Genomic DNA, 11,462 nt, shown 5'->3' with positions numbered 1-11,462 from the left:
ATTTTGCTGGTAGTCAGCATGAGATACTATTAACTCAGAAGGTTTGCTTCTGCAGTCCTTGTACCACCAAGTTCAACCAGCACGTAGGTTCTACCAACCTGGTCGTTCTGAAAGCTTTTTGACTGACAAGCTCTGTTTTGCACAGCCACCGTTGACAGACGATAAAGGTATAACAGCATGTAAGGAAAAATAACATCTGCTTAATCTCAGTGTAGTACCCACTGACTCCGCAAAGGCTGTCATTAGTGTCAGTGGCGGATGCAGCCACTGCTCTGTCCTCTCAGCTGCGTTAAAGGACAGGAACCAAAACCAGAGGGCTGAGGCATCAGTGGTGGGCAGCGCACGCAGCAGAAAGATTAGCAGGAAATGTGCACATGTATTAGAAAAGATGCCATGGAAGTTTTGCTACCACAAAACAATAATTTAAAAAATAGCCTATCATAATCATTTCTGTTAACTTGAGATAGACTTGAAAAAAATTCCACAACTTACACTGGATGCCAGTTTATGCACAAACCTAAGGTAATGTCTTTTTTTTTCAAACCGAAACGCAACTAGGGCACTAGCTAGAATGGAATATGATTACTCAGGTCTGATCTGATAGAGTCAGCAAAAATAAGCAAAGTAAGATCAGGACTGTAACCACGGGGGGGAAAAAAAAGTATAATATGCATGTCTGTGTTATATAAAGTCTAGCACCCTTGTATTGGTTTAGTAGGTTGTACTATGCTCCCTTCATGCTTGTTTTTAAGGAAAGGGAATAACAAGGTATTTGATTTTAGCAAGCAAAGATCACAAGAAACTGAAAAAATATAAAGACAGGAAGAAAGCAGGACTGCCTGCAGCCTCTGTTATCAACCTGGATGACAGGCGTTTGAAAATACATCACTTGGTCATTTTAACATAAAGCTATGAAAAATCCTCCCCTGCACAGCAAGACATATTATTCATACTGTTTTTTTTTTTTCTCTGCAAATACTGTTATCCGCTCTTCTTTGTCCCAAAACTCACTACAAGCTCCATATGCTGCATCATATTCACAACCCCAAACACTTGTTTTTTGCAGAAGACCATGGTGTTATTTGTGCTCTTTATTTAGATATTACATAATTGAGGGGAAGTTATTTTAGATTGTTATATTAAAGCAACATTGATTCAAGATCTACAGTTGAAAAGTCTCCAGCAGCATATAATGCCATGAATTAATGTGGTGTTTCTCTAACCTGAAACCATCACATATTTCTGGGTATGACACATACCAATGAGTATTAAGATAATTATCATTAATGTTTCTTAAATTTCTGTTAATTACATTTTATAAGAATGAAAATATTAAAAGCTCATATAACATTACAAATGCTTACGATAGCCTTTCATTTAGAGCCCTCCAAAAACTGCAAGAAATTATCATGTCTAGCAAACTTCTGTTCGGAATGCCATCTTGTGGTTACAAGCTGTATGTAACAACTATTCGAGGTAATTTCAACTAAATTTTTACCTGCAAAATACTGCTTTTGCAGAAATGAGCTATTCATGTGTGACTCTTCAGAACTCTATTGTAATATTTTATTAACCATTCTAAATGAAAACGACTGTGAATATGGCTTTCCCGTCCCCATCTGTATTTAATGCTAATTAATTATGCAGGGAGCACTAGTTTCATTAGAAGATCAGATGCATTTATTAGCATTTTAAATAGAACCAGATTGCTACATGTACTTAGTAAAAAAAGTCCACTCAATTCCTACTCTATTTAGATATATTTTAGTGAATTAGTGAATTTAGCGAATCTCAAATGCATAGAAAATACATTTTTATCAAAATATGTTTCTGGAGCAGAACCCTATGAGCACACTTCAGCTTCTCTACACTCTACGGAGTGTCTTTGGTTGGTATATAAAACGTTGCATTTAACTATAAAAAGGAAACATTGGATTTTTCATTTTTTCTTATATAGATCTTACTATGAGCTCAAAATGAATTGAAAATGGCCATTGGATCACAACTTGCTCATCAAAGCAGAGAGAAATGTTAGGTAGATGATACTGGAAAGAAGGGGTCAAAAAGCATCTAATAAATTTTAAAAGATCTGTGACTTTTAAAAGCTCAGAAAAAAAATAATTAGCTACATTCAATGCAGTTGATATTTGCATAGGCACTTTCCTACTGTGTATGTTCACCTCATTTTCATAATGAAAGTATATGTTGCCCAAACCATCACAACACATATTGTATAATGAAATTTAAAACTAATGAACCACATCCTAATAGCCATGAGTCAAGTCAGGGCGTGCATTAGTAGTCCATTTGCAATCCTCTAGAGACAGAAAGAACAAGGCCAAACATACCCAGTAGCCTGTTTAATGCACAACTTGTTCTGTGTACTGACAGTGCTATAGCATATATAGCATATATATAACTGAAATGAGTTCACCATCTCTAGCACTTAAAGCTCTGTGAAATACTGCTCAGACTTGTGTTAGCATGCAAGTCACTCCTGGGGCGGCCAAACAGGACTGCTGGGATTACTTAGTTTGACCTCCTGCATAACATGGATCTGACTTATGTGAATTAGTCCTCTATCAAATCCCATCTTTTCAGGAAATCATCTAATACATCCAGACTAGAGAAACCTTTACCATTCTGTTACATGCCTTTATCTCTTCCTCTAACATGTCCAGCTTCTTAGTTAGAATCACTGAATCACTCCTTCTCTGCTAGATGGAACTGACCAAATTTTTGCTCCAAAGATGGTTCTTCCAGGCTCACTCTCCTTTCACTAAACTAAGTAGCTTCTGCTTATTGAAACTCTCATGTCAATGCTTCTCTTTAATCCTTTTATTCCTCTCACAACTCTTTTCTGTCCAATTTTTCAGCATTACTGGAAATTTTGACTATTGTATAGTAGTTAGGCATAGCACGCTTCTAAAAGGTTACACCAAAGCCAAATATAGACAGCAATATTACTTCCCTGACAGTATTATTTGCATTTCTAAGCCTGAGGATCAGACCGGTCCTTTTGGCCACAAAGCATGCTGAAAATCCATGTTCAGTTGAGCATGCATATCATCTCTAAACACTGTTCAAAGTCAGCATTGCTCTGTTTGGTAAGGATGCCCTCAAACCTCTGCTCCTACAGACATGGGTCTACTTCAGACCACAGTGAAATGCAGACTGCTTACAGCTCCCAACTAAGTAATTCATCTTACTCTGTTTAAGGGGCTTCTTTGTATTTAGGTTTTGTGGCATCCATAGATTTCATCAGTCATTATTCTATTTTCTTCTGTGTTCCTAACAAGGTCACTGTTAAGAGCCAAATACTGTGTGAACTCCCATAACAAATCTGTTGAGTCACAGCTGTCCTTTCAGATTTATGCTTTAAGACTGTTCAGGTTTGGACTCAATTAGTGTCACAGCAAATTTTAAATTTGGGGCTGAAACTTTGCATGTTCCTATACCAATAACTTATCTGAAATAAACTATTTGAAAATCTAAAGGTATTCCAAATACCAGTGATGAAATATCTAAATAAAAGGCTAGACCAACAATTCCTGTGCTATATAGCTGTTCCTATGTAGCACTGTGGTGGCTCTACTTGGTTAAATTTTATAAGATATTGTACATAAGCAAGTAAATCAAGTGCTTTCTTAGTTCTGCTGAACGACTTTCCCATCACACTATTTCCTCTGCTGTCAAGCAAGTAGCCACAGTCCATCTTGAACTGCTACCAGGGAATAATGTCTTCCTGAGCAAAAGGCAGAAACAGCTTAGATCCATCTCCTCGCCTGGAGACCTTCGGAAGTTATATCTAGGGTGTTATATCTAGGGAAGTTATATCTAGACTAAGACTGATGCCTTTAGATCACTGCATTCTGAAAAATAGTTGGAGAAACAGCTTCCCACTTCTGGTAAGTGAGCTGAGTACATTTATGACTACTATAAAAAAAAAAAAAACACAACAACAACACAGTAACATTTAAATCCTTCCCAAGTTGCTAATATATGTTCAGAATTAACTGCTGGTTCACATTAATTCACTGAAATTAACTACTCATTTCTTATTGCTGTTTCAACCATTCAAGTAACTTTTAGGCACATGATCCGGAATTCATATTTCAAGTGAACCAAAGTTGCTCTGCAGCTGTTAACAGACAACCAGTTCATCCCTCCGCTGAACCAAGTGTGAATTCAGAATACAGACTCCCCATGCAGCACCAGCTAAGCCTGTGGTGCAGGGTAAACAGAGTGTTTAGACTTTTGATACTTTTGATGTGGGTTTATTTTTTTATACATACTTTCCTTCCAGGATGATGTAAGTTATCTCACTAACATCTGTCAATCTCAAAGTTAATTATTAGATCATTTAATATACACCTAACTTTCAATTAAACACAGGACAGAGCACTTCTTTCAAGATTTAAGAATATCAAATTCTGAAATAACTTCCTCTAGGGGATTTTCTTTACATCACATTGATAGGTATTTAAGAACATACTTGCAAAGACAATGCTACAGTTGATCCCACAGTATTTATTTAGAAAAAATATAATGCATACAAATGACTAATGACGTTTCAGGCATGCCAAACATGATATACTTAATAACCACATGTGTTCTTGATGTCCTTAAAGAGCAAAGTCGACCTCTTGAAAAACAAGAACCTTCCCTTTAGATTTCCATCTGCTAAAATATCCCATCACCTCACAAACTTAAATAGCTATTCTTCCTAAATTGTGAGATACTAAGAAAACAGAATTATCTTCTGAAGTCATCCCTATGCACTCCATTCACCTTTTACCTCAAATCAGTCTCTGTCACCCTGAGAAACAGGACTGCGACTAAAGACAAGTAGCGAGCAGCTGGCAAGTCTGTAAGCAAATGAAGTTATTTTCCATATAAATATTCTTATAATAAAATGTGTAAATACAGACATTACATTTGTCCATATATTTGTTACGTTTGTCCTTACGGTTTTTCATGTAGTATTAGTGTTCAGTAAAGATTTATCTTTACAGAAGAAGAATAGCTAAACTAAGGCTATGCTATTGCTACAGCTCAGCAAATCTAGTAGAAATATGTATGTGTGCATGCTCACACTCTCTGTAAACCCGGTTAACATTGATTTAGACTGCTACATCCTATCTTTAGACAAACAGGAGCAAGCCTAAATGGTTTAAAGAATCCTGCTAACCATTGCAATACAGATTTCCTTTTCTGCGTCATCAACTGCCTTAAGTAGTTAACAGAAAATATTGCATGACAACTTTCAGTGTGCACATTTGCAAAAGACAAAAAAATGATGAGTGTCCAATTTAAACATTAATGCCCCTCGAATCTTTCGTAATACTGGTAGTGGAGGAAAAAGCACAGTCACAGTAGCACAATGTTTGTTGTACCACAGTATTTTACTGACTGACATTTAGAAAAACTAGGCTGGGAAGCTGGAAGGAGTGCTTCTATCATTATCCTATCCCTCTGAAGCCAGCTATCATAACAAATACACTGGAGATATCATTTCTTTTCCATCCCTCCAGGCCCAGCAGGACAAGGCAAAACACAAGATTGCACATTACAGCTACCACCACACAGCATCAGCATGGGGTCACAAGTACCGTGTACATCCAGGACCATGATACTGCTGCGGCATTTTACAGTGTCCATTACTAGAATCCACAAGCAGATCTGGTGCATAAAAATAGTCCACTAAAGTTATAAGAAAGTCCAAAAATTAATTAATTATGTCTAAAAATCATTTAATACTCTATTGTAAAAACCTTTAGAAATCCTGAGAAACATAGTAATACCATACATGCTCTTTAACCACTGCCTTTATAAAACATAACTTCACATAGAAAGCCCATAACTAACTACAACTGCTCATTTTTTTACTTATTCAATTAATATCAATGGTTATAATGGCTCACATGAAATGAAAATAGCTAATAGGAATTTTACTGATTCTCTCTCCTTCAAACCAAGCTTGAGTTGCTGCCATGAATTTTGAAATATTGAGTCATGCCAAAATAAATTCTCTGTTAGTTTAGTTTTGACTGGTTTATCTAATAATCAGCCAAGTCAAGGTCAGATGCTGGCTTCTAGCCAAATCTTTAAAATCTCAGCTTTTCTCTTCTGCGTACTTTCTATGAAAACAGCTCTTCTTTGTAGACATTTCTATAAAGTATTGTAACAGCATATGACAAATTGCCCTATTATGTCAAATGGCATTAAGCCCCACAGAAATATGTATTGCAGGATTTTCACAGAGTCCTTATGCTGAAAACAATTCCTATTCCAGTAACTCAATCCAGGCAGTTGGTTTGGTGGTTTTTGTTTGTTTGGGTTTGTTTGTTGGTTGGTTTGGGTTTTTTTCCAAGATGTGGAATTCTGGTTTTGGACTGAGCACATCCAGTGAAAGTATTACATTTCTCTTTCCACTTGGAACTAGTGTGAGATTTAGACTGAAACACACAGAAATACAAGGTGGTTGTGCAGTTACCACCTACACATGCAATGCTTCTTTTTTGGCAATATGCTTATGCAGCTTTTTCTTACAGACCTTGCTTTTCCTTTTAAATTACATATTTATGGTCTTTCTTATGTTTTGTCTGGAAAATGACAGAAATTCCACTGCCCTATGAGAAGAGAGACTGAATGAGTTGTCTTTTCACCCTAGAGAACAGGAGGTTTGGGGGAACTCCATCACAGTTTTTCAGTACTTAATGGCAGCTAGAAAGAGGATAGAGGGTTGCTCTTCACAGGGAACCACATGGAGACAAGGGGAAATGGGTACAAGTTGCACCTCAAGCAGTTTCATCTTGACATACGAAAGAAATTTTTCACAATAAGAACACTCAATCACTAGGCCAACCTCCCCAGAGACATGGTAGAGACCCCATCACTGGGCAGATAACCTCATCTAGGTTCCCTTTCCCACAACAGGTTGGACCAAATGATGTTTTGAGGTCCATTCCAACCTGGGCTGTTCTATGATTCTGTGAAAATAAAAATAAAAAACTGTTTTCCAGAGTTACCGCAGAAATAGTGAACAAGGATTGAGCCGAGGAAAAAAAACCAGAAAGGTCCTGAAAAGGCATCCAAGAATGGCAGAAACTAGAAAGCTATTGTGTCACAGCTTTGTTATCAGTGACATTTAATTTTATTGTATAATGTATTCACTGTAGCAAACACACATCATGCTTGGGCCTTTACCTTACACGGGAAGAAAGGACAATTTTTAAAATTAGTTTGCTAGACAGTGTCTTCTTTACCTCTAATGTGGCAAAAAGTATAAGCAGACATGTGAAAGAAGCTTGGCAATCCAGGCACAGTTCAAAATTACCAACTGAGTCCTGACATCTAGGAGATGTTGCCTCTTGAAGAGGCAAAAAATGTTGTCAATTACCACCTCCCTTGCCAACACTTTCCCTATTTGAATCCTGTCAGGGAGCACAACCTCCCATAGCTATACATCTTCACATGCGATGGCTCTTAGCTCTTCCTCTGTAACTGTATGCCACTCAAAACTTGCCAATACATCATTTTAGTTTTTCTACTAGTGTGAAATGTAGTTATACTTTATGTCCTTCCCATATATAAACTACAGTTAGCACAATAAGTTTGTCCATAACCACATGATCTCCTAGGGCAAACTGCTCTACTTTTTCTTGATGCAAAAAAACAATAAACAGCCTGTCATTAGCAAAAGCAGATTGCTAAGACAGATCTGTTTTAACTTACACAATTAATGCCTATGATGCTATCACACTTACCAGACACTGGAATTCATCCTTCACTTTCCTTGATGAGATCCCAAGAACTTCAGGAAGCTTCTTTCTTGTACTAATTAATACAAAGCTAGAATAGAATATCAAGGAAAGTAATTTTTTAAAAATATGAAAACAGAAGTAATTATAATAAGAAAGGTGTGTGACCTCTAAGATAAAACTTACATTCTCAAAGCTCAGAAGACAAGAAATAAATGTACATAAATAGTGAAATGTGGTTCTTATATAAGGAGACTGCTGCTACTACTAGCAAATTCTTCTATAGCATTTAAAAAGGTTTCTAAAGCTGTAAATTCAAATAGAAAAGATCTAGGAAAGAGACTACAATACACTGGAGGAAGAGTTACATCTCAAAAATTATTAAAAATATCAAATTAAGGATTTTATTTTACACAGGAAAATATCTGGGAGAAAAGAAAAATCTGAAAAAATAAAATAACCAGATTTATATAAATGCTGGCTTCACAATACATAAAAAACATTATACAAGAATCTAACATACCACCAGACTGAATAGTTCAAGGATTAACAATACAAGTATACTTCAAACTTTGTAGTGAAATCAACCCTCATTAGTAACACACAAACATCATTATAATACATTACCATATTTCAGTGCTCTAAGTGAGGTTAGTTAAAGTTGAACTAATCACCTATTAACCAAATGATCATATTATTCTCGCAACAAAACAAGAGCTATTAGTTTCAGAAAAGTCAGACTTCATTATCTTCCTCCTTCCACAGAGAATGCTTCAGGCTTGTGAAGACGACAACACTACCATGGAAAGCCAGCATTACTGTCTCTACTATGCATGACCTGCAAAAAAGTATTCCAATCTTTTACACAACCCTACATGACATCTACAAAAACTCTCAGTTGTTACTTACAAATACCATTCAAAACTTGATAACTGAGTGTAAAACTGTGGCTGTTATGCTGTGGCCTGGACACAAGCCAAATGAATCATGACCTTATTAAAACATGCAGATTGTTAAGAAGGTCTCACAATTGACACGGTGGACATCTGATCAATTACTCAAAACTTTCATAAAATGATTTTGAATTAAGGTTTCTATACAGGACATCAGCATACTCATATCAGCAGCACAGACTCGGTGATCCTCATTCCCCTTCTTTTTCAGGGTCTCTAATAGGCCCCGGTGGACCGGAGGCAGAGGGCTGTAAGAACTCAGCAAGTGAAGCTGACTTAATGGATTCTGTTTTATTTCTGCAATCCTCAAGGCCCTCAAGATAGCAGGTGCAAACTTAGAATAATGAGCCGTAGATGAAATAATAATTGGGCAAGTTCTGTCTTGTAATCGATCTGCGACTACTTTAGCAACAGCTGTGTGTGTATCCAAAATATATCCTGTAGTACTGTATACAGAGTGAATGGCAGCTAGACACTCCTCCTCAGAGCACCACCCAGCCACCACATCCTGCTGAAGCTTTTCAAGTAGATCTTTCCGTAGCTGGAAGTGGCCCTGTTTTTCCAGCTGCTTATATAACTGTGTCACCAATTGTCCATCCTCATTTGCAATCAGGTGCAAGTAGCGCTCAAGATTGGAGGACTTCAAAATATCTACTGCTGGTGAAAAAGTGGGAATTAATTTTCTTCCCCTTAAATCATAAACACCTGTCCTTATGAAGTCAGTCAAAACATTATTTTCATTGGAAGCACAAATACATTTTCTAATAGGAATTCCCATCATTTTAGCATACAAAGCAGCCAGTATGTTGCCAAAGTTTCCTGTAGGAATGCAAACATCTACAGGGCTTCCGAAAGGAATAATATCTTGATGAACAAGGTCTAGGTATGCAGAGGCATGATAAACTATCTGAGGAAGCAGTCGTGCCCAGTTTATGGAGTTTGCTGCAGCTAAAGCTGTTCCATATTCTACCGTAAGAAAGCCAGTATAATCAGAATTAGTAAAGATTTGTTTTATAGCTGTCTGGCAAAAATCAAAATCAGATTTGACGCCTACTGACCAGGCATTTTCTTTCTGACAGCCAATCATCTGTGATTTTTGAATTGGGCTTACTCCGTCCTCAGGAAAAAAGTTCATCACAGCAATTCTCTGTTTGTCAGTGTCATGGAGACGACTAAAGCCATCTAGGACGGCACTCCCTGTATCACCAGAAGTAGCTACCAGAATCAAGTAATTGCAGCTCCTGGGAATGCAGTATGCAAATATATGTGGCACCATCTGCAATGCAAAATCTTTAAACGATGCTGTTGGTCCATGAAATAATTCAAGGAGAAACTGATTCCCTGCCAGATGCCTAACTGGGGCAATTTTAGAACAAGTAAAGTTTTCTCCATAAGCAGTTTCAATAATTTCTGCCAGCTTAGAAGCAGGAATATCAGCAGGATGTACGCATCCTTCTAATATCACCTGGGCTCTTTCAATGTAAGTTGCTTCTACTAGGCTTTGCCATTCTCCAGCAGTGAATTTTGGAAGTCCTTTCTCAGGAACAAAGAGTCCTCCATCAGGGGCTAAGCCCTCAATAACAATGTCACTGAAGTATTTATGAGAGTTTTTCTCCATACTCCTTTCAGACCTACTAGACCTAGTCGAAATGAAAGTTTCCAGTTCTGAGTTTTGGTATCTCTTCACAGCATCAAGCACCTTTTCTGCTACAACCTCTGCTGCATTATCCCCTCCACAAAGAACACGGATGTCGTACCACCTTTTGTAGAACTGCTTCCTGAACTGAAGTATGTCCTTGAGAGAAATACCAGGAGACTGGCCCACAATGCGATCCACTCTCATTGATTTCAGCCTGCTCATAATGACTGTTGTGGGCACATCCAGATATACAACTATTCCGTTTTTCTTCATATGCTGCATGCCAGCAGAATGCATTGGATTGGACCCAGTAAGGGAAATGACACTTCCAGATGCTGAAAACTTCAACAGGGCTTTTCCTTCCTCCTCTAAAAATTGCTCATTACCAACATCCTGCAGTTTTTCCGACACGCTCATATTCCAGGTTGTTTCAAGGACATCATCATCTATGTCTATGACAGGGCAATCTAGTTTCTGACCTACTATTCTCCCAACCGTTGTTTTCCCAGCACCTGGAGGTCCCATCAGGATAATATTTTTGCTTCCAACAAGAGGATGGCTTGAGAACCATGACTTCCGTATCTGTGCAAATGCAACAGGTCTTGAAAGCATGAGTTTTAAATACATGCTTGAAACACTGTTTTGGGTTATTAGTCTTAAAGACCAATACTGACAAACACGAAACATCTTCTGCTGGGTTGTTTTGTCTTTATTTTCTTTTTTCAAGCCAACTTGATAATCCACTTACCTGCCTCAAAAAGAGAAGAACAATAATTAGTCCTTCAGCAAACATCTAGGGAAAAAAGCTAAAGGATATGAAATTTAGAACAATTAGAATTCAAACACAAATTCAGTTACGACTTCATCAGTGTCAGGGAAGTGTTTTTCAGAACAAGACTCATTCCCCTCTCTTGAATAGGTCCAGCTGGCTTCCACTGACAAATCCAGCTTCAAACAGTTCATGTCCTCAGGGTAAACAGAGATACGCACTACAACACTATTTGCAAATCATATTGTTTATAGGAATTCAAAACCAATTATTTTTTCCTCTGTCAGAATTACTTTTAAGTATGCATTTATCAATAAAGAAGATTAACTAAATTACCT

General features: G+C 37.4%; 1 protein-coding gene across 1 annotated transcript; it reads right to left on the bottom strand.

Annotated features, from left to right (window-relative positions):
- Window positions 1–8,813: 8,813 nt before the first annotated feature.
- THNSL1 (threonine synthase like 1) lies at window positions 8,814–11,042 on the bottom strand (the record flags this gene model as incomplete). Its single annotated transcript, XM_080364218.1, has 1 exon — window positions 8,814–11,042. The coding sequence occupies one exon, from the start codon at window positions 11,040–11,042 to the stop codon at window positions 8,814–8,816; it is 2,229 nt and encodes a 742-aa protein (XP_080220344.1).
- Window positions 11,043–11,462: the final 420 nt, after the last annotated feature.

Source organism: Nesoenas mayeri, assembly GCF_963082525.1.
Source record: "Nesoenas mayeri genome assembly, chromosome: 2".
In the NCBI taxonomy this organism is placed as follows: domain Eukaryota; kingdom Metazoa; phylum Chordata; class Aves; order Columbiformes; family Columbidae; genus Nesoenas; species Nesoenas mayeri.
Note: the sequence above shows the minus strand (reverse complement) of the source record. Positions and strands in the feature narration are given on the sequence as shown.